Source organism: Lissotriton vulgaris, chromosome 1_1, assembly GCF_964263255.1.
Source record: "Lissotriton vulgaris chromosome 1_1, aLisVul1.2, whole genome shotgun sequence".
Lineage (NCBI taxonomy): Eukaryota > Metazoa > Chordata > Amphibia > Caudata > Salamandridae > Lissotriton > Lissotriton vulgaris.
Window position 1 is genome coordinate 1,870,434,224 of NC_141685.1, and position 25,146 is coordinate 1,870,459,369.

General features: G+C 40.7%; 1 protein-coding gene across 1 annotated transcript in view; it reads right to left on the bottom strand.

The window, feature by feature from the left end:
- CAV2 (caveolin 2) overlaps positions 1 to 24,505 on the bottom strand; it is a 95,304-nt gene extending 70,799 nt beyond the window's left edge. Inside the window, exons 1-2 of the mRNA XM_086919372.1 lie at positions 24,072 to 24,505; positions 22,799 to 22,986 (exon numbers count right to left, since the gene is read on the bottom strand). Coding sequence (XP_086775498.1) covers positions 22,799 to 22,986; positions 24,072 to 24,218 — 335 coding nt within the window. The 5' untranslated portion in view covers positions 24,219 to 24,505. The remainder of the gene's footprint in view (positions 1 to 22,798; positions 22,987 to 24,071) is intronic.
- Positions 24,506 to 25,146: the final 641 nt, after the last annotated feature.

Here is a 25,146-nt window from a genome sequence, read left to right on the forward strand (position 1 = left end):
GGAACCTTCAAACAAAGTAAAAAACTCAGCTTCCTCTTAGATAATGAGTTGAAGCTCAAAGACCGAGTGAAAAAATAACATCCACTTCATTCAGCTCCTTAAGGCTCATAAAAATGATTGAAACTTCTGCCTCCTGAGCTTCTGAAAACTGTGATCAAAGCATTGGTACTCACAAGGATCAATTACTGAAATAGTCCCTATTTTAACCTCTCATCAGGTCCCCTGAAGAGGCTTCAGACTCTGCAAAATGCAGCTGCTTGTTTTATTTTTTAAATTCCTAAATATGAATCTGCTAAAAGGAGCCTTCAGGAACCCCCACTGGCTGCCAGTCAGACAATGCTGTAGGTTTAAGGCTCTCTGTCTGGCCTATAAATCACTGCACGGACTGGGACCTGCCCATTTCAAGGAAAGCTCAAATGGTATGTCCTAAGGAGGACGCTTCTTTCAGTCTCTGCCATGAACCTGACTGTCCCCTCATTTTGGTGGACCACCAGGGGTGAGAAGAAATTCTTCAGGACACAGCTATGCTTTGGAATAGCCTCCTACTAACACTAAAAGCCGCTCCCTCTTTACTCAATTTCAGAAAGGCCTTGAAGATCTGGCTTTTCTCACAGGACTAGGAGGCCCCTGACCATCTGCTAGATTTGTTTCTAACAGCTCTGCAGCTACATCTATTTTCTATAGCACCAAGATGCCCATGGGCAGGAGTTTGCACTTTATAAATTACTTTCATTCAAATGTTCTGAAAAGTGCTTATGTATGTAATGTGATAGAACAAAATGATTATTAACTTTTTCAGTTGGAGATGAATGAGTAAATTTATGAGTTCAAAAATAAATTATTTATTCATGTACTATGTGAGAAATGTCTTATATCTCAATATTTCAGAAGGTAGTTGCCTTCCCAAAAATTCTAATCTCCGACGATAAATGAAATTATTTAGTACTCTGAGTAGTATTGAAGCGTAAGTTTGTTTTTGCATAATTATTTAAAAGGGTAGCATACAAAAGATAAAATGTGTCATGGTTAAGATTCAATAGATAGAAAGTGCAAACCTGGGTCAAACCCCTAGACTAAGCGTTGCAAACTCTTCAGTTGGTGCTTGACCCTAGACCGAATTTTTATAAAATGACAATTTAAGATTGGGTCTGTTGGATTAAAACATACAAGAATTGTTTGGCTATAGAAGTGGATGCCCCTTTGATTGAATGTCACAAGCAAAGGTTCTTTTCTATCCTGAAGAAGTGCTGGGCAGATGCATACTATGTGGACCAGGTCCTCTTCAGTAGCCCCACATGGCCGGCAAATTGTATAATCACTGTTCCTTTGCCAAGGGAGGCTGGGCAAATCCAGAGGTATACCTCTAAAAAGAACCGTTCATAAACTTGCTTTTTATAAATGCCTGATAACCAGACTCAACATAGGGCGATGGTTTTAAAGTCTTAAACTATGTAGTAACATTCAGCTATAGGAGGACCGTTTTGATAGATAGGGGCACCCTGTGCTGAGCTAGCAAATGAATCTTCATAGACCAGTGAACTAATCTTTTAACAACAGAATAAATAATGTTTAGATTCCAGAAGCATTCCATCACCAGTAATATTTGTGCTGGTAACGCATTAATTGATAGATTGAATATGTATCAGTACACTTTTGATATTGTTTTGTCCAACAGTATAGCATTGTGACTGTGTAGAAACTCACTTCCATAGGTCAGTGTAGTAACTTTGCAGAGACTATCTTTAGAAAGGGAGTGAGAATTGATCCTTTCAAGGTTCTATACAGTGTAAGAAATGTCTGTATCAGGGAGTTGCCTTTCCATGAAATTTTGAGTTTATGACGCTGGAAGGAGCCTTGTACTTTGAATAGAACTCCAATATATTTTTACTCATCAGCCATGTCAATAGCTTGGCCTTGCAGGAGCCATGACCTTGGATTTGTTGCAGTTTATAAGCATCCCATTGGCTGTGGAGTAAAGATGTAAAGCATCAGGTAGGCGTTGAAGTTCAATAGTTGTTTGGCTTGGAAGGATTACATCCTGAGCAGTATTGTTTAGAGAGGATTTTTCAACAACACTGAAGTAATCTATAGTTTTCATCTGCACCTCAGCAAGCCATTTTACTCAGATGTTTAAAGTGGGGGTACAGATATGAATTTGTTTTAGACCCTTGTCATGCTCCCTCACCTGCCTTGCATAAATGTTGACACCATGAGAACCCTTTAGAAGTTATTTCTGGTCTGCGGGAAGCTCTAGGATCCTATATCAATTGCAGACTCTTTGCTATACAAATGCAAAATGACAATTATAATTAAAGCACAGAAATAAAGCAGTTGTACGTGGAGGCTGCAGCAGTTCAGCTCACGTCTAGCCTTGTAAAATGATGTGTGTCAGCTGTTGGACATTTCGTGTTTTGTCAGCACCTGCAATGGGATGCCTCTTCAATTCCAAAACAATTTACTTGGGGGCAGAGGGAGAGGAATGCATTTCAAATACTTGTGTTGGATTGTGATTGCTTTCTTAATCATCCTGTCCTAGGAGAGTAATCAAGACATCCTTGTTACAACATAATTGTTCTATGTGGCGGCTTCTATCATTATTATCATGCTCAATAGTGCCTGAACAAGAACAAACAGAGTCAAAAGCTTTTAAACCAGATACTAAACGTAATTAAAGCCTAAAGGCAAGGAATGTACACACTGTTACGCATATTCATACATTAAAATTATAATGTCTATGTTTTCACTATTGCCAATGATTTTTACATTGGTATTGGAGACAATCGCTGCCTGGATTAGAGAGGATCCACACACTGATCAGGGGTGTGAGGTGGGGTGATACCTGGGTGGAAAGAATATCTCTGTAGGCAGACAGCATGCTACTGCACGTGACTGAACCTAAATTGACTATACCCAGGATACTTCAAGTGTTTGTGATATACTGGAAGTATTCGGGCAATAAACTAAACATGGGAAAAATCCACATGTACCCTATGGTTGCCAGCAGAATACCCAATATGGATATTGACAGATGGTTTATGATACTTGGGTATCTATGTATCAAGAAACACAGATGCTTTTTTATATCAAAATCTTTATGTACTGCTAAGTAGGTTTAAGAGCAATGTCCGGCACTGGCGGGTCTAATTGTGGCAAAGCATTAGTGAGCAAAAGGACTGCTGGCTTTAAACTTTTAGACGGTAGATATGGACTGAGGCATGCTAGCAGAAACAGTGATACATGAAAGCAGAGCCTGCCCTAGGAAATTAGGTTAATTTGAGAAGCATGGAAATCTTATAAAGGACTTTCAAATAATGCCATAAAGTGCTGCAAAGCATAGGCAAGGAAGAGGCTTGTAAGAAGGCCAGTTTTAGGCTGAGGAAAACTGCGGAACACTCCATTGTAGGCATACGGTTTTCTTTTGTTTACTGCTTACTAAATCGTAATGATGTTTGTAATCAATTGTGTCCTGTCTGTTTAGAAAATTCAATAAAACTTTCAAAAGAAAAAAGAATAACCCACAAGAACTTTACTTTGATCTTGGTGGCTTGGTCATATTTACAGTTGTTGCACCATCCAGATTTGTTGTAGTTGACAAATAGCATCTCCAATTGGCTGGCATTAGGCTACACATAAGTTTGGCCCATCCACTGATATTTCATAGCAGAACAATTCTGCCACTTCATGGCTGATGTGGGACTCAGCTTATCTAGCCAAATGAGAAGCTGTTTCCCACTGGGATTCTGCAGGGCACTGCAGCCATATGAAATTATCAACTCTGAAAGGGGCTAACAGCATAGTTTTGGTTAAAATATATAAACATTTGGTCTTTCCTGACAATTCCAGTGAGAGATAGAGAATACTCCTCTCCCCTCGCTATAAGGTAGTTCTCCTTTTTCTTCTTTTCCAAACTCTGCAGGCTAATATACCTACAGTCCTGTTTGAAAACAAAACATGAATGAAGGTACTTAGTGGAGTACCTAGAAGATAAAGGGAGCTGACTCGTAAGGTCCTGATAAAGGCCATTGACTCCTAAGAGGCTTTTACCGGCCGAAACATGTTTGCCACCCAGCTTGATGCCAAGGATAAGTAATTGTTCCTAATTGGCGCCACATACTATTTTCAACCTAATTCCTTCTTTTCACACAAAAATGGTCTTTGTGCTTAGGCGATAATTGTAATTCTATTTTCATGTACAGATCTCACCAGTCTTATCTACTAGACACTCTCACTCCAGTAGGAGGCATCGCTGACCTGGGGAAACTAGTACCCAGGTGAGTAGCCCGATGATGATGCCACACACAAAAAATGCTTCAGTGAAGATAATATACACCGCTGGTTGGTTTTGAGGGTTTCCTGGACAGCAACCGTGAGACTCCAGCATAGCAATTGTAGTGGTCCACTCTATTTTAGTTATATGTGTTTACCATAATAGAAATAGTCTGGAAAGCAGACATTATTAAACCTACTTGCTCTCTGATCAGGACGTTTGGATGATACACTGAAGTTATCTAAATGATAACTAAATGTATTTAAGGGAAGCTTTTGGTTTTGTCACAGTTATATCATCCAGAACCTCACTCAAATGTAATTTCCCCCAACATATAACAGGTGTGAGGGGGTAGCCAATTTAGTAGGTTCTGGTTTATTAACAAGACTATTATCAGAGAGGCTTGCCATACAGTGATCCATCTAGCATAGAAGAATTGGGTTAGTCAATATCTTTGATATGCCAAAGGCTTTTCCAATCCAGGTCATTATCAACATGCATGTTAAAACTACCCAACTCAATAACTCTTTTGGGATGCAGGGTGACCTGGTTAGTGATGTCTAAGTGGGGGTTCATGGCCACAGACCATTTGTCTAGAGGCGTACATACCACCATGAAGAAAAGGGAAGCCACAGGAAGAGTTGGAACTCACACAGCAGAAAACCAAACCAGCACTTGTCACAGTCAGGTATGAGTTTAGATCATATGATGCTCAAACATCACTGCAAACCCACCTCTTTCTGTTGTTTCCCTGCTTTGAGATAGAATTTTATACCTACAAGGTATGTGAGTTGAGATCAGAGGAGGCAGTGTTCTGAAGTTAGGATTGTATAAAAAAACAGGAAATTCCAGTCTGCTGCTTTCAACAAACTCAACATAGCCAATGAATCCTTAGTCAGCGAATGACAGCTCAGCAGTAAACAGGAAAGAGGGCTGTTTAGAGATTAGCAATGCTCCCTGGAAATGTATGCTGATTGCTTCTTAACTGCCTGTTACTCGACTTCTTCTGTTTGCAAAACAAGTCTAAAGGGATACAGCACCCAACTCTCTTTCCCATACACAACTAAGCAATGGTTCAATGAGAATTGTATTGCACAACAACCCTGAAAGGGTTCCACCTGCTAGCAGGAATAAGTGGGGATCTACCTCCCACTCTCTTGAAATGACAAAGTACCCTGCCATTTGTGCATTATTAGCACAGACAAGCGCAGACCAGCTTACTTTTCCTCTTCCTTTGTAAAACGTTGGTACGTTCACTTCCCATTCCTTTTGAACTTAAATGCAAAGTTGTTCTTGGGTACATTAGATGCAACATTGTCTTGGGAGTCATTAGTGGTTGGCAACATGCAGTCGGTAAATATAACAAAGAAGCAATGCGATTCATTATTAAATATGGTGGGTTTTCTCTAGCTCTTCCTTTTAAGGCCCATATATCAAGAATAATACTGGCGATAACCTGGAATCCGCCATTACAGAGGACTAACATTGGGCTGCCTTTTGCCCAAATTGCAAAAGATTTCATTGTTTAAGACAATTAAGACAATTAACTTCAATTGGATTATTATATTCTGAACTAACTAATATTCAGACAAGTCTTCCTAACCCTTTTCGAGCTGTTGCAGACTGTGAAATGAAACAAAGAAAAAATAAGTTCTATATGCGTCATTTATGTAGAATAGAGATGATCTCACCTTCATATACTTATCCTTAAGACCGATGATGGCCATCAGGATTGTATGTACTTCTGTTTTGCTTTCTGCCAGTTTTAAGGGTGGAAGGGGAGTGGTATGGTGTTTATGGGTCTTTGCAGTTGCCGCTGACGTTACCAATAACAGTAGAAACTCAAATACATAATCCACTGGATTGTATTGAGATGCATTATTGGGAAGAGCCATTCGTTCACCATAAACAGCAAGGTTAATGACAACTCAACTGGCAATTTTAACGAGCTTAACTTGATTGCTGGGTTGGGGGATCTTTTATCGCACTGGTACAGCTTTCTATTTTCGCCCTATACTTCCTCTTTTAAAACAGTGTCAAAATTTTGGAGCCAATGTTAACTGTTAATGCAACCTGTGTATGTTCATGCGGATTCATATGTAGACCAAAAGCAACCATATTTTAATTGATATTTGGATTTATTCAGAAAAGGAATGTTTATGTGCCTAACACTGTAGATTAACAACATTTAGGATTACAGCTCATCTCTCCTGTTGGTGGTGCCAGAGAAATAAACGAATACCTTTCAGAAACCTAATGCATAAGACTTCTTCATTGGACTCAGAAAATTCCTTCTTGAGTGGGATATTGAATGTAGGACGGTTTTCACTGACCAAATGAAAGGATGACTACTTAGGATTTTAATTTCAATGTTCTCATCTCAAATTCTATATAGATATAGCTTCGATATATAACTTCCGCTCGGCCCCATCCGTGTCAAACTCAGAGCCCCATATACCTGAATACTGCATCCAGTGTTATTCAATGTTTCAATGTATCATCATTTGATGTTGTTGCTAAAAAAACCTTCTGACGTTCTCCACATTCACATGTGCACACTGTCAGCCTTAGTTAAAGAAGTAAGTACACAAAGTATAACTGGTGTTAGTCTAGATATGGGTGACCTATAAAAAATCTGCAATGTTCCTTTTCAGTCCGCTGTTCGTTTGTGTTTATTCTTGTTTTTACATGGAATGATTCATGTCCTTATAAGCAAAGTCGAGACTCAGTGTTTAGTTGAATTAAACGTTATCTTCTTACTGCCACCAGTTCCCGATGGTGCCATCATCAAATGTGTAATTAATCAATTCAGGCTAATCTTTCCCTCCCTCTCTTCCGGTCCTTCTGCCTCAAAGCCTCCATCTAATAGCTTTAATGTATTATGTTTAGATTAGTTAGTTTCCTTTTCGAAAGACTCACGCCCCATGGAAAATGCCATGCCATTTGTCAACAATGTGGCAGCCCCCAGTCCTATTCTAATGACTCATGTAATTGGGCACGGCTTCTCAAATCCTAAACCTTAGCTAAACTTGAGCAAAGTCAATGCCCGCCTAGTACTCAACAGAATAAAAATGATCAGATTATGCCAACTATCTTCTTATTACTATAATTGCAGATGTTACAATTACGTTGCTCGATAGTGTATATTTTAGTGACCGTGCAAAGATGAAAAGATGGGTCAACACAACATAATATGAAATTACAACTCTTGGCCTATTCAGATCTCTGCAGTATAGTATTAAATACATGAGCTACTTGGTGCTATTGTGAAGTCAGCATACTGTAATCTTGAATCAAGAGGTATAAACGGTAGTTTATAACACACATGCCAAAAAAACCTGCTTGTGAAATATATATATTTTTGTATGTACATGCGAAGGTACAGTATTTTATTTTTTGTTTGTTTGCGATTTAGTTATTTATTTGGCATGGATTTCCCAAAAGCCCTAAATTCACCTGAAATGTGGTCAAATTCAATGAAAGGTGTGGCAGTGGGAGAGAATGAAGGCTCTGTCAAATAAACAGATTGTTTTCATTTTACTACAGGGACTTGAGCCAGGAGCATCTCTGAGAGTCTAAAGTAAAGAACTCCAGGGGAAGACCACTATGGATTGAAATTCTCTGCGTGAACAAAGATGGGGATTTGAAATGTGAGAAATCCATCCAGTTTTTGCAGAATAAAAGGAGGATTTTTATAGGACTGCGGCAGGTAAATGGCTTTCAGCACTCAGTGCGTTGATGCAGTGATCTGTGCTAAATTGTCAAGACTTGTGAGGAATTATCCTTGGTGAAGAAAATTTGTATCACGTCCTTCTAATAAAGACACTATGCTAAGTTGCCGTCAGCATAATTTACCAAGGATTTGTTTGCTATCTTCTCCTGAACAATACAAACCCTAAAAGAGAACCAGCTGCTCTAACCCTTCTAGGTACATGGCATGAATGTTGAGTTTTAAGTATTTTACTATAAATGTTTTGCAATAAGAACATTGCTTTTAAAAATACTGTGAAGGTAAGTGGGATAGGTAAGCATAGGTTTAGGCTACTTAACTTCTCGCCTTCACATATATGAACACCAGATGTGTGCGCATATGTGTATGTGTATGTGTGTGTGTGTGTTTGTGTGTGTGCACACGTGTGACTATATATATACCTACATACATCTTCATAACAGGTATATATATATATATATATCTTTTCACACTCGTGCACACACACGTGTGAAGATATATGTAGGTATATATATATATATATCTTCACACTTGTGCACGCACACAGAAACAATAGTTAACTGAGCAATAGGGTCCAATATGGCCAGTGCATTATTCTGGTGGCATCATAAACTACAAGGCCGAAGTGGTGTTTTTTATTTTTTCAGGTTTATATAGCGAAAAATCGACCCAAATGTATCAGAGCGCTTACACGAGCATGAGTTGCATTACGGATGGGCAAATTCCATTTAGGCACAGGGAGATTAAGTGATTTTCCCAAATTAACAGAATGCCTGAGCCTCCCAACAGACTCGAATCGGGTACCCAATCTTTAAAGTCGGCCTCTCTAGCCATTAAGCCATATCCTCTCCTCCAAAGGTTGGTAACTGTCATAAGGTCCCCAAGATAACAATAAAGAATCATATTATACACAGTACTTACTATGTACGTTTTCATTTATAATACATATATTTTATATAATGTTTATTTTAGGACAGTTAGCTTGAAAAAGCAGTTTTCTTCAAAGTGCAGGTAATATTAGACACTGACTGGAATTAGAATGTTCAGACTGTTTACCTTTTGTGAATACATCATCATTATATTTATGAAGTAAATCGAATGTTTTTAGGGCATAATTTAAACAGCTGACAAATTGTATATCCTTTTTCCCCAAAATTTTTGTAAATGGACTATGGAGTTATTAACAATATGTAATGTTTTTTTTTATCTTGTGCTTTTATGGTTAATGTTAGCCGAAATAAAGTTGAAACGAAACGAAACGAACGAATACATCATCAATGAAAGCAATGGTGAGAGTCAGAAGATTTTGGTGAGTCTGTGGCTGCAGTATTTGATGCACAGTTATGGATTTATTTCACTTGCCACATAATGTGTCACATAATTTGCAAAGCTTTCAGATTTCATCAAAAATATTGTTTCTATCTCAAATGGATAAAACAAATATGACAGAAAATGTGTAAAAAGAAAAGGATGATGGACGAAATGCTGAATTAAGCAAACATTCACACAAAGTCACAGATCTAGGTTAAATCCATCTTTTTTTTGCATGTCTTGTCATTCCAGTTTAGACTCAGCCAGCCGCAGCCAGTAGTGGGAGTACCTGCTGGGTGGTGACGTGGGGAGGGGGAGGGACAGGGTGGGGGGTAGTAATGTATGGATTGTGGACCTTAACGGGTAAGTAAACATATATATAAATAAAACGAATTTTGGTGCGCAAAACTGCATCGCCTTTGGATATACAGTGCACGCAACAAAATTTGTTGTATTTATTTATATGTTTACTTACCTTTTAAAGTCCGTAATCCATACATTACTACCCCCCACCCTGCCCCTCCCCCTCCCCACATCACCACCCGGCAGGTACTCCCACTACCGGCCGCAACTGGACTCAGCCATATACAAATCAGTCTTGACCCTGTTGCCCATGGGAACAATCCAGTCTGAACTGCCAGGTCAGGTCTTCCCTGGGCCAGAAACAAAAATCCTGGGACCGGTTTCAGGATAACATCCCTTATCAGCCAGGCTAACTTGAATCTGGTGGTGTAGCGAACACGGGACCCATGTCTGATCATATCCTTCCCACTCAGCGTCACAAATGCAAAAAGCACAGATGATGGATGAAATACTGAATTAATCAAAGATTCACCCCTAGTCAAAGATCTGGGTTAAATCCATCTTTTTTTGCATGCCACATCATTCAAGTTCAAGGAGCAGTCCAGTCCTAACTGCCACGCCAGATCTTCCCTGACCAGAAACAAACATCCCAGGAATGGTTTCAGGGTAACACCCCTTATCAGCCAGGCTAACTTGAACCTGGTGGCTGAGTGAGCACGGGACGCACGTCTGGGCATACCCTTCCCTCTTAGTGCACCAAATGCAAAGTCTAGACATTGCTGCAAATTTGGTCCTCAAAGTTACATAATCTTAGTATCCCTGATAATGGTAAAGCTCTGCAGAGTGGTTTGTGGACTAATATTATAATAATGAAGCTGTATTTCTCAGCAAAATTATTGGTTTGACACCACTGACTTTTATACAATAAAGACACCAAACAATGTAGCAGTAATATATATATATGGCAGTGAAAACGAATGTGTCTCAACAACAAATGTTATTTAGAAACTGTATTAATAAACGGACATTCAGAAATGTATTATTGCACTGCCATTGTCAAATTCAAGTATGATACCACAGTAGCGAAGAAATGGCATGAGAAATCCATGTTTTACTTCCTCACAGATTACTTGTATTAATTACTTTATTCAGTGAGGCAACTCTTTTAATGCTCTTGAGATGTCTTCCGTGTGCTTTCATCATATTAAGCAACTTTAATTCCTGGTTTCCTGTTGTTGGGTAAATATCTTTTTCTTTAATAAGTACATGGCATAAACCATGTTTTCAGATGGACACAGTGCAATATGATATCTCTTACCATTGTTGAGAGAAGGGGGATACCATGGCTCAATCAAGATTTAATCTCTCCCCACACCCAACAATGGCAATAAAGAGAATATTACACTCTGTACATCTGTATAAAATATATATCTACATGAAAAAACAAAATTACAGGGGAACTATAGTTAAGAAATAGAATTTAAATACCCTTAGAAATTCACAAAAAAACCAAAGGTTAGGCTCAGATTTTACTCATACAAAACAATAGAAATTCAGCATTTATAGTTACATGAGCTAACTATTACTAACACCCTCACAATGCACTGCTTATGACCTCACACATTACATAACTCATGACATGGTCAGTGATATCATTGATGACATCACTGATGAAATCATAACGTGAGTGTAAGTGTTTTGCAAAGGTTTCTGAGACTTCAAGATATATACTAAGCTACAGCAGAAGCTAAATTGCTATTATTTCTGTACTAATAATTAGTCATAACATTTCTAACATATCTCATCTGAGTGACTCTGTGACTATATCAGTGTGTGAGCGGATGTCTGAGTGGCTGATGGGTGTGTGAGTGGGTGTGTGAGTGATTGTATGGATTTGTTAGTGGGTATGTGAGTAGCTGTATGGGTGAGTGAGTGGCTATGAGAGTGAATGTATTGGGGAGTGAGAGGGTGTGTAAGTGGTTGTATGGATGTTAGTGGCTGTATGAGTGGCTGCATAAGTGTGTGAGTGGGTATGTGGTTGACTGAGTGACTGTATAAGTGGCTTTATGGGTAGGGGAAATTAGTGTGTGATTGGTTGTTTGGGTGAGTGAGTAGCTGTTTGAGCATGTGTATAGGTGAGCAAGTGGGTGTGAGTGGCTGCATTGGAGAGTGAATGTCTGTGTGAGTGGCTGCAACTGTGAGTTGGAGTGGATGTCCGAGTGATTGTATGGATGTTTGAATGGGTATGTAAGTGACTCTGCGGGCTTTACCAAACTGATTGTATTTGACTGTTTAAATTTGGAAAATGCCTTTTGCATTCCATGGCTGGCCTATATAGTGTCCACGTTTAAATCTGTGTTCTATTTGACAGTGGGGGAGGTCTCAGCACAGGTATTAGAGTTAACTAAGAGTCACATTAAAACTATTTTCAGTCTGTATAGATCTGAAGCTAGACTTCGTGTAGAGTCAAGGTAGATGATGGTTGCTATGCACATATCATTGGAGGGAAGGGAGGGGTGCAAGGTGTATTTGATGTGTGTTAAAATCAGATTGGTATGGTGCACCAATTGGTTGCATTTTCGAAGATGAATGCCTATACACCTTACAAAACAACTTGCACCTGTGATGGAATGAGTAAGCAAAGCACACAGTACTTTATTTTATTTTGTACGTTTTACAAGGAACTGCGTTGTCAATATTTGAAACCTCTTTTTACTCATGCAGAATACCAGAAACTATAATGATGCACTGACATCTCTACTTGCACTAAACAATCAATGTATGTGTTTTAGTGTTGCCCTCTTTATTTTAAAGGCTATCCTCCCAAGGAAAAGTATTGTGCTAGATTCTGTTGAGGTTATATGATTGTCATGTGATGACATCTTGAAGGATTTTATCATTTTACGAATTGCATTACTTGAATCGCTTTTATTTGTATGTACTTTTATGGCAGTTTTTACTTGCAAAATAAAGTTCTTGAATTGAATTGACTGTGGGAATGTGAATGGTTGTATGGGTGAGTGAGTGACTGTAACAGTGGCTGTAAGCTTATAGTATGTAATCTAATAGTATGCAATATAAAGTTGAATGTATTCTATATTGGCTTTTTCAGATATCTGCTTGTGTTTAAAAAGGAATGGAAGAAGGAATAGTGAGGTGAAAAAAATTCACAATTATGCTTGTTGGCAACATCTATAAACAAGCATTTGCAATGCAATAGGTCTCGCATTTACGCTACTTTGAGCTATTGGCATTGTAAATGACAATGCCTTTTATTTATGCTTTTTAAACCAAAACATAAATATAAGGCATTGTCATTTAAAATGCTAATAGCTCAAACACGGGTAAATGCAGGACCTATTGCATTGCAGATGCTTGTTAAACTCAGTAACACTGTCTGGAAATTGATATGACCTCATTAGTACTATTTTATTACCCCTCCAGGGAGACAGTGAGCGCTACAAATCTGCCGGGCAGGGCTGCAGTACATTTAATAGGGCAAAGTCTACATTTCTTTAAATAGAACAATGCCTACACTCCGTAGCCTGAAAATAAATGAGTCAGGACAGAATGTTGAGTTCTAGACAGGCGTCACACGCACCGAATGGGCAGCCCATGCGCCGCTTACAGCAGAGCGTGTCTGAGGGGCAGCTGTACTTTTAATGGGGCAGAGGACGTTTATCAAAATGACAGGCTAGAGCTGTGTGTCAACACCTACCGGTGCACACGAGTACTGCTTTAACGTTTGCAGATAAAGTCTCACCTCTAGGACACACAAAATTAAACACCGAGGCACTTTCATGTGGAGCCCAGTGAAATTGCACAATTCAAAATAAACAACGTTCCTCCCAGCACTCCAGCCTGACCCTCGAGTTTCTTCAAGTTCCCGCCACGCTGCCTGCGACAACCCGGAAGCGGTTGGGCAGCCGGCCAATCGCAGCGCGGCCCCAACCGGAAGTCCCGCCCCCATCGCGGCGCAAGAGGAAAGCCACTGTCCGAGGAGCCCCGAGGGCTCCCGATCGAGTCCCGGTCCCGAGATGGGGGACCGGGTGAAGAGCGGCCGGGCGCATGGGGAAGGCGGGGCTCTCATGTGGTGAGAGCCCCGCAAAGCGATACCACTGCCCGAGAGCCAGAACCGCCGCCGAGCACCGCCAGAACAGGTGAGTGTGTTGAGGGAGAGGAGGGGTGAGTGGGAGTGGGGGTGGGGTGTGCGCGTGTGTCTGTTGTAGTGTGTCTGTGCGTGCGTGTGTCTGTGCGTGCGTGTGTCTGTCTGTGCGTGTGTCTGTTTAAGGGGGGGGTGCGTGTGTGTGTGTGTGTGTATGCAGTGTGTGTATGTGTGCATGCGTGCGTGAGCCTTTCTTTAAGGGGGTGCGTGTGTGTGTGTATGCAGTGTGTGTATGTGCGCATGCGTGCGGGAGCCGACGCGACGTGCGCGCTCACGAGCTACAATCTCCAGGAGGACAAGCTCGTCACAGTCTGCAGTCCACATTCCCCGGAAAGCGGCGACATTAGTTGTCTCCCTAGACAGCAAAGCTTCGCTTTGCTTTCGTCTAGGCGAGACCTAAAAAAATGTGTGCAACTGGCATATGGCCTTTGCTCCAGAGTTGCTGTTGGTGAAACAGTGAGGATGGAAACCATGTCCGGTTGTAAGGGTTCCACAGATGGTTCAGGTGCGGATGATGATGCACCACATTCCCTCACTCTCATATGCCTGTCATACGTCCTTGTATGTATGTTTTTCAGAAGTTTTCACATAGAGGACGTGCCCTGTGAATACTTCTTCCTTTTGCTGCATGTATTGCATTGGACAAAATTTTGCAACAACCTTCTTTTCTCCTGCAGGGATGGAGAAATATTTCCAAATGTCAGAGGACTTCTTTGGATGTGGTAAGTCTTCATCTTATTCATACTGCTCTTCTCCTTCTCTTCTATCGCCAGTAGAAGACACCCTGACTTTAAAACTCTGTACTTTTGAAGTAAAGCCATAAAAGGATGGATCTGTGGTTTGCAGTCTGTCTCCATAGAGATGTGAAACCCAAAAAACGGATTTAAAGAGTGGTTTCCAATGTGAGTGAGTGGAGACTTACCATATCCAATGAGAAGTTGAGGTCTGGATGTGTTCCTGGAATCTGCAGTGGCATTGCGGCAGATCAGCGGATTCGCCAAACTCGTAAAATAAATGAGTATGTTGTGAAACACAGATAGACTCCCACATATTAATCTATGGACATGGTTTCTCTGATGTCAATTTTAACCTTTGTGGCGCCTGTATATAATATTTCTATATTTTTTATAATATTTTATTGAATCCACTGATCTACTACGATTTCATCACAGGAACTAGTGATTTCTTCACAGGAACTAGTAACCATAGAGTACTTATATGAGCTCACTTCTCATATTTGTGGTGGCGCTGCAGATGCATAAAATGAATAAAGAAAAGAGAAAAGCTTGGTGATTGCTAATTTTAAAATGTATAATAAGATACATGTGTGAATAAAATGTATGTATAAACTTGTAAAAATGTATATTCCTAAATTTAACATAAAGGTGAGATTGTAGTACAATTTTTTTTTTAAACAGTAAAATTCCCTAAAAAAGCAAAGGTTACAGGGACATTATAGTTTGGAAATAGCACGAAAAAGCCAAAGAAAGTCACCAAAAAAAAACATTACTGAAACAAATAAAATTAGGAAATGGAATTAAAAACTTTTTGAAATTCACTGAAAATAACAAAGGTTACAGTGACATTATAGTTAGGCTCAGACTTTACACACATAAAGCCACTGAGAAATTTAGCAGTTATAGTTGCCTAGCCTAACTACAGCTTATGCTTCTTGGCAGTGCACTGCTTACGACCTCACATATTACATCACTGATGACATGGTCAGTGACATCACTAATGGCATCACTGATGACATCTCAAATGACAACACTGGTGAAACTACTGATGACATCATCCAGCAAAGGAAACTTCACTTTACTTCATAAAATACTATTTATATTTTTGTAGAAACATGAAGACACAGGAGAGAGACATAAAGCACAGAGCTCACCGTAATCTTGGCAACTACTACACTCACGTATAACCTAAGAGACAGTTCTCAATGGATAGTCCTGTCTCTTCTGAACTACTACTCTAAACACTAATGACAAAAGTAAAACATCTAACCGTATAGGCAAGTCTAATGCAAACCACAGCAACACCATTGCTAAACCTGGAAATAAGGTTTTAGTGCAGATGTTAGATTTACACAAACAGTTATAACATACAACCAGCAGAGAGGACTTAGCAGACAAACTACTGTGTGACAAACCACTTGTAAAAGTATTCTTCCTATTGGAAAAAGGTGTGACAGAGAGGTCAGTCTGTTGTAAATGTCTAATACATTGAGCCATCACCCTGGAGAAAGGTCTTAGTGAACTTTTTAATTTATTGCAATCTACTACTACAGTCATTCATCACAAATGAGAAAGGTCTAATGAAACTGGTCAGTATGTCATTAAACAGAACTATAATCAGACGTATCTGTGAAGTGAAGTCTCAATGAACTGCTTAGACTGTCGCAAAGCACTACCATTTTATTTATTTATTTTTATTTATTTTTATCCTCATTTTGCGCATGAATGTATAAGGAGGACAGAGGGAAACTTGAGACCTCCACTTATTATCCCTTCACTCTTTTTCTCTTTACTGTACCGGCCACAGAGAGTATCCCTTTGGTGTATCTGTCGTGTTTAGTCCTCCTATATCCTTAACCATACTCAATAATTCTTAACGACCGGGTGAGAGCTAGCCATCCTGGCCACTCTGCGGGAATGGTCCCCGTCTGAATTATTGTCACCGCTTTAATCGTTGGACATATTATTGTTTTGTCGGGTTCCCTCATAACCTTACGTATTATTAGCGCAGTGGTTTTCCCAAATTTCCCAAAAGTTAAATCTTTTGGAGGGTTTTCCCTTCCTATCCAATTTATGTGTTGGTATTATAGAGTTTAGCCAATCCTCATATAGAGGTGGTATTGGTTTAACCCAATTCAGACATATTTCTCTTCTAGCAAGAAGTATCAATACAAATAATAAATGTTCTTGTTTCCTGGTTAACCACACCTCACTTAAATTAGCCTTGGTACAAATCCCAAAAATAATAAGTGTTGTACTTACTTTTAGGTGTTTTCCCAGTATCCGACATAGCATATTACCTATTTCCTGCCAAAAGAGGTCCAATCGCGGGCAGCCTTGGAACATATGCAGGTCATCCGCTTTGTCAAGCCCACACTTAGGGCAGGACTTTACCCTTGCTTCTTTGAATTTTGACAATCTTTTGGGTGTCCAGTATGCCCTGTGCAGTGTAAATAAATGGTTTCTCTTCAAGCGTGCTGGTTTAATAATGGACCAGCATTTTTCACATGACTTCTGCCATAAATTTTGGAGGTCCGGCTCATTAATGTCTTTACTCCAGACTGACTCCGGTATTGAAGCATTTTCTTCTCCTGCAACAATTAGAGCCCAATACCATTTTGAAATTTCTTTCTTTATTGGGGAGATTTTAATCATTTCTTTTTCTATTTCTGTATTTCCTGTTCTTTTTTCCATCAGCGAACCTGCCCAGCTTGTAAGTTGATAATATTTGAATTTTGACAGAGTTCCGTTAGCGATTTCTGTTAGATGTTCCCAGGATTCTATAGAATTCTCTGTCATCAGCTGGCCCCATTTATCGATTCCTGCCATTCTTAGTGGAGATGCTAGGGCGTCTTTTAGGCACTCTGGAGTGCCAGGGGAATCCCAGATGGGGGCCAGGAAGCTGTAATAAGGAATATTCAGGGTACTTCTCATTTGATACCAGAGTTTCGCTGCGTTTTATAGTAACTTTAATTTTATCTTTTTAAAAAATTTGAGATGTCCGAATTTAAACAGGAAATAATCGGTTTTGTTTGTCAATATTTGGAGAAATTGAGGATAGAGCTCATATTTTTTCACAAGAGATCTCACATTCTTGAATTGGAAAGCCCTACAGTATTTCACAATATCCGGGCTAGCTATTCCCCCTTGTTCTTTTTTCTTTCTTATTTTGTTCCAGGCAATCCTTGATCCTTTTGAGGCCCATATGAAGGTCGCTATTTCTCCCTGTATCTTCTTCAGGTAAGTCTCTTTTAAACTCCAGTGGTATAACATTAAAAAGGTAGGTAAATTTGGGAAGAATCAACATTTTTACCAAGTTTGATCTTACTATAATACTTAGAGGTAACTTGTCCCATACTTTGAGAAGTTTCTTGGTCTCAAGTGAAATCCTATTAAGGTTTAGTTGGGGGATTCTTTCTAGATCTTTGACCAAGGGTATACCCAGATATTTTATTTTGTCCTTAGAGTATGGGGTATTCTGTTGTGTGTTCCAGCTCATCGATTCAGTTTTTGCTTCATTGGTCAAGTACCCAGATACTTTCCCAAACTCTGTAATTGCCTTGTTTATTGCTGGGGAGGAACTTTGGAAATTTTCTGTAAAGATCATTAGGTCATCCGCATAAAGCGCCACCTTTTTGACCCACTCCGGATGTTTAAAGGGGGTGATTGACTCTGATTGTATCTGCCAGTGGTTCAATGTAAAGGTTAAATAGCAAGGGAGACAGAGGGCAGCCTTGCCTCGTTCCCCTTTGTATCGCAAAGTTATTAGTAAGGCTCCCATTGATTATTATCTTTGCTCTAGGATTTCTGTAGGTCTCAGTTATCAGATGACCAAAACTTTGTCCAAGGTTAAATTTAGTGATGACTTTGTTTAGAAAAGACCAGTTAACCCGGTCAAACGATTTGGCAGCGTCGAAGGTAACTATTGTTAGGGGAATCTTTTCGCTAGTTGCTATATCAACCGCAGCAAAGAGCTCATGCGTAATTTCGGATATTTGTCTCCCTTTTATGAATCCCTTTTGGTCTGGGTGTATCAACTTTGGCATTACCAGGGCCAATCTCCCTGCTATTATTTGTGTAAAGATTTTGTAGAAAACATTTCACGGACAGCACAACTTACAGGAGCTATTCCAACTTCTATTCGCCACGACACTACCGTCTGATTTGCCCAAAAGGATCTATCACTGTAGGTCCCATTGTTACCCATGTATTTCTCTCGGTACGCGGTGCTGCCATGAAATGTTTTCTAGCGCTTACCTTTCTCCTTATTGATGATGATGGTGCAGGCAGATGATATTTCTGATTGTTATTTATCTTTAATGAGTTTTACACAAATGCTTTTTTCTAGGTATGATCTATCCCATTTTTTATGTCCTGATTAGGAATGTAATGAGAGTAATTCAACTGTTTTGTATTGCTTAAAATAATATTGAACTGGATTTGAGGGGGCCGTGGTTCGATGGCCTGGTATTAAAGGCGCCAAATGTATATTCTGATATAAATGAATACTTGTAACACCAGTAGCCCTGTTTTTAATTTGTGACTATTATTGCTCGGCTGAGCATATCAATTGGTCATGATTTTAATTGTATGTTTATATGTTTTGTTTTATCATAATACAGCCCTGAAGAAGTCCCATGTAGGACGAAACGCGTCGGCTGTTCTTGCATACAAATGGAACAATAAAGTGGATTTTTCTAAAAAATTGGACATTCGCATTATCTTTGTAATAAGTTTGTGATATAGATTTTACAATTTCGATATGTGGTGCACCTGTGCTTATATATTAATGGAAAGAAGCATTTTTAATCCCTGTCCCAAAGTCCGTGAGGAAAGAAAACATTGACCAGAGCAAAAAATTGCAGGAACGCAATCTCTTTACAGTACTTTTCCTACAGCACTGTTCAAAAACGTTTAGCAGCCTGTACATACAGAATGGAATGTTTATAGCATATTACCCTGGCTTCCTTGGGTAAATTCAATACCTTAATATTCCTTCAAACACAGTGCTACATGTATCTGAATGATGCTTAGACAAGCACCAGACAAACAACTTGTATTTCAATGTTTAGCCAAAGTAATCGAACTAGAACAAAGGTTAGTCAATGTGAGGATATAGTGTAAAGCTTCATGCTAATGGCAGAAGACAATGGAACGTTTAACTAATGATGAAGACATAGTGAGTTCACAAGTGATTAAAAAAATCAGGTATGACTGGTGGCCACCTGATACTAGAGTGGAACACTGGACTACTAAGAAGTGGTGATGAGGGATATGCAACAAGGCATGCCTCCTTGGCGTGCTTCCACTACCTTAACAGCTACCTAGAATTGTCAGATGTCTTAGGGCACATTTTCCAAAGCTATTGAGAGGGTCCTACTTTGCCACACAAGTATAACGCTGTGTTTGGGATAGGCGAAAATGTAATATTAGGCTTGCAAGAAGAATTATTCACACACACTTTCCATTTGAGAACATCTTCCAAAGTGGAATGTGGCCATTCCAGGGTTAGAATGCACTGTAAGACTGAAAATAAACAAACTGTTCAGCAGCACATTCCCACTATGGAAAAGGTCAGAGATGTACTTCTGTTAAGGGCATTAGTAAAGATTAGTGGGGCTGTGGTGAAAAGACTTTCTCATTCATAAAATGCAATTCACACATGCTTATAAGTGTTTCAATATCCCAGGTGCACTGTGTACTCCTGAAAATGGTTGTGAATTTCAATACAATACGAAAATGAGCACCAAAATGAAGGAGGACACCTATAGAAAGAAAATGTGTACAATGGGTCCACAGACTTTTGTTGAATTAAACTGACAGCATTCACAGGCTTTTAATTCCTGGATGTGGCTTTATTGTGTCAATGGTGATATGTTATTTGAGCCCATGAAATATAGTCACATTTTGAATCATATTCTACGTGAGGTGATGCTTATTTTATTTATTTTATTTATTTAAAAAGTTTTATATAGCGCGAACAAGATCTTTGCAGATATTAGAGCGCTTTACATGGACAAGGGGGTGATAGAATAATAGAATGTAATAGTTGAGGTAGTTAGGTACAAGGTGCATAGTTACATTGGTAGGTCAAAATACAAGAGGTAGGTCAAAGTTGAGGTAGTGTAGGTACAGGTGCATAGTCAAACAGGTGTGCCAATAATATACAAGTACAAAAAGAAGGAGCATATACTTGTTTAAGCGTGCTTAAATGCTTTTGGAGATAGCATAAAGGTAGGCATAGTTGAGGTAGGTGAGTACAGGGTGTATAGTCACACAGGTGCATCAGTAGTACAAGTGTAGGAATAGTTGAGGTGGTGTAGGTACAGTACGCAAAGTCAGACAGGTGCGTCAACAATATAAAAATATACAAAGAGGGAACGTATACAATCAAATAAGTCGATAATGCAAGTAATACAAATAGTCCAAGGGGTCAGGCAGGTAGTACAGAGCAGATTCTTGAGAAATACAGAATAATAGATCATGTGTATTTAGCCATGAGGATCGCTTTTACTTCTTTCTTAAAAAGTTTGTTGGAGGAGATGAGCCTGGTTTCAGGAGGGAGTGAGTTCCAGTTCCAGATGTTTTGAATTTGATTGTTCACCACACTCGTCTGCTGCATGTTCAATGGATATTGAATCCACCTTCATATGTTTTAATGTGTACGTCTTCAATTGGAGAGACAGAGGTGTTTTTGATGCAACATCTTGCAACCTTAACTTAATGCACTGTCTCTGACATGAGTAGAGTCTTTTGCATCCTAACATCAGATACAAAAATTGATTGCCGTAGAATGAAGTAGCTGGGTCTCTCTCGCATGGTCCTGCGGCTCACATTAACACTTCATATTCCTCTGACATCCATGTGTGGTGTCCAGGGGCACTAAATCATTTAAGATGAGTACTCACTCAAGCGATTGGTCAGGCCCATGTGCAAAGAGCTGGAGTATGAAATTAAGGGATTCGCGAGGCAGAAGGAGCCTTCTTCTGCATATAATGCTCTGTATGTTTTAACCAAATATTTTTTTCTGCTTAAACTCCCAATGTTAGAACCAAAAAACGGTTTCTTTAAAATGTGAGTGTATGGTATTTAAATGGCCTTCGAACTCCAATGTTTCAAAAAGTCCAGCCTCTTATGCCATTAGGTAGAGTCTAGTTTCACGTGCGTAGGTTTAACAACATAACGAAATATTAGACATCAAACAATGTCTATATTTTCATTTGGACGTGATATCCTTCTGGGCAGCCATATGTACCTTATTAGCATACTAAAGCTGGCTCCATAGTTATAGACAAGCTGTACATTTGCAGCAATGAATGGTTTGGTAGTCTAAACATTCACTTCCCAATAAGGTGTCATATTCCACTTTGCTGAGTTAGGGGGGAGCCATGTATTTTTTCCATAAACACGGTGGAATTCTCTCCGAGTTCCAACCTCTTTCTGGGTGCCGGAACTCACACACCTGTGAAATTCCATTGTAGGCAGTGGAACGTGTTGTAGATGTGGCCGGAGTTATTGCAACGCTTCGTTTCAGTCCAGTTATTTCACATAATAAAGGTAGCTGCTGACAGCTCATCAGTTCCAAGTGATTCACTGGAGACACATGCAGATTTGCGCAGGATCACTCTGGGCGTCACATAGAAGCTCCTCAGATCCCGGAAGCTAATGGACCCTCTACTGGCAGCATTCCAGTGAACATAGCTGGTGCTCTCTGTTCTCCCGAGGTCTACGGGTGTATCAGTGGTATGAAGCTGAACTGTCCAATAGATAATACCAGGAATTGCAGATTTTTCCAGGTAGAGAGGTCTGTTCTCTCGTGCATTGTCATGCACAATAAAATAAGAAGCGTACTAAGAAATGTACATTGGAAAAGAGGACACCAGACCCAAAGACTCTTTTCATTTTGCACCAATATCCACCCTGGTCTCGAGATTTACCCATTCTATCCAGGCACTACTTTCCCACTGTGCTTGTTTGAGCGCCTCCGTCTCCCTGCGTTCCAGCCCTAGTGTTCTATGTACATAGCATCACCACTAGTTCCCAGTACGAGAGGAGACCACCTGGGACATGGTACGCACCTGCCCCTGGCAGACTGTTTATCATAATCAACATATGGCTTCTTGTGTGGTGAGTCACACTGAGAAGAAGGTAGTGGTAAAGAAGTGAAAGAAAAGCCTGGAAGACAATTAAGACTCCCTCTCTCCCAAGGGCACCGAATGGATGGGCTGCACAGACGCTGTAAATAGCACCTTTGGGGGTGGCGGGAACCAGAAACTATAACTCACCAGATATGCAGGCAGCTGAGCAAGGCGAAGATGAGGCCAGCCAGGAAGGCGAGCGGGATGGCCAGAAGCAGGGTGAGGAGCTTGTAGACCAGGTATTTGCTGATTTCAAACAGAGCGTGGCCGCAGATCCACACCTTGTCAAAGCTGTGCGTGGTGGACGGCTCTGCAATCAAATCCTCAAATCCAATCTAGGAATCAACAAAAGAACAATGAAGATTACAAGTGAGCTCCACGCATTAGACGTGCCATCTGAACTAACCAAAGTAAGCCACAAAAAAGCACGTACAGTGTTGCAGATGGCTGTGTACCCTTCAATTAAGTGCATCACTAAGCAGTACAATTCGATCACTGAGCAATTTGTTTTGGTACAATATATTTCCGCATACTGACTGATTGATAATTCTCTATTCAACCCTAAGTGTGCATTAGTGTACTTGGAACCAGGAGACAGGGGATCCGCTATTGCACAGTAGATCTTCAAAGTCAACGACGCTCCTTGTTGCCTTCATTGTTCAAAACGACCCCCCCCCCCCCCACACACACACACACACACACCACTGCTTTGTAACCGCTGTCTCCCTCATCTACACAGGTGCTCTGCTCTGACACACTCCATCTCTTGCTGGCTTTGCATTTGCCACTCTGCTCTCACATTTTCAGTGGACTTGGGATTCATCCGGACTTTCCCTATGGACTCAGCCTTCCCCATCCGCTGCCCTCTTCCCCCATTCCTCCCCTTTCCACTGCAGCCCTCCACTTTCGCTCCTTACCTTTACCCGCCCCGCACCCCTCTGCAGACGCCTGCGCTCCGCTTCCACTGCTCACCTTTCTGCAGCTGTGCTCTCTCTCCTCATTCCCTTCCTCACTTCTCTGCTGTGTCCATCTTCTTCTTCTTCACCTCCATGTTTCTGCTCTCTGTTGTCACTTTGATTTGAATACTTCTACTGCTGCTTTCTCCCATCTCACTTCTCTATGGCTGTCCTTTTCCTCACCTGGCTGCTCTCCCGTTATGAAATTATTTTCCACTCTCACCTCTCTTCCTCTGTCCACTGTTACCTATCGGTAGTTTCCTTCTTTTTCCCTCCTCACCTTTAGAGTTGTTTTGCTCACTTCACCTTTCATTTCCTCACCCGCCCTCCTCTTCTGTCGGCAGCTGGCCACCTCATTATTTTGGGAATGTTTCTGCACTCATTGTTTCACCTTCCGCTATGCCCCCACTTCCCTTCCCCGCTGCCCCCATCACCACACACATACAGACACACACTCTACTCACCTGGAGATGGGAGTTGAGCCCCTGCGGGTCTCTGTCAGCGGAATCCCCGCCTTTCTCCCGGGCAGACAGCATGGGGGCTGCCGATCGCTTGAACTCGTCCGCGTCCATGAAGATGCGAGCGTCGGCTTTCTCCTTCTCCAGCCCCATGTTTGTGCTCTAGAGGGGAGGACGTGCCTCCTCCGGGCCCCGGAGTACGTGTGTGCGCGTGTGTAAGGCACCCTACGCCTCCGCCCGGCACTGAGGCTTTCTCTCCACCCCCAGCAGCCTCTGCAGTCTAAGAGCCGGGAGCTGCTGAGGCTCAGAGCGGGAGCAACCCGTGCCGTCCTGTCCCAGAAGCAGCCACGCCCCGGGCAGGGCAATGCAGCCAGGCAGCGAAATGAAATATGTTCCACAGCCTAAAAATCCGACATGCAGCTATGCAAGGAGACGGAAAAATACATAAAGCGCTGCACAAGTTTTCGCCATACTGAGAGAGGGAGAAGCTGGGGGAAAGAGAAAATACTGTTTAGTCACCTAAAATCCAACCTAGGAATGACAAAAAGCGATGGAAGACATGTGTGACGTCTTAAAATCCAAGCCACGACAGGCCCAGAAGAGGAAATAAAATATAATATGTGTATTGTGCCTCAAGTTGAAATCCACACAGACCAAGGTATGAAGTTATCGCTCAACTGTGCCACACATCACCACAGCCAAAACAAATATCCCAAGGTGGGGGCATCAGGTTCAGAACCTCGGAACCACAGCCTAAAGCAAAACACTGATTGTTGCTACATTTTAACACATTCGAAAAGGAAAAGGACTTGACTCTTTGCCACACCCTAAAAATAAACGCGAGACAATAAACTCTTTACCAGGGATTTAAGTGAATAAAAAAAAGTATAGGAATGATCCTGGGTGTGGTTGGTGCAGTCAATTAATGTTGAGCTTGGGTAAAAAGAGCAAAACGTTCTTAACCATCTTACTGATTTTTCGCCCTGAGGTAGCAGCATATCAAATACGTACCCACCCTAAACAAAATATAAATGCAAATTAAACTTATAGGTGGGAAATGCACTCTTACGTAATGAAACCT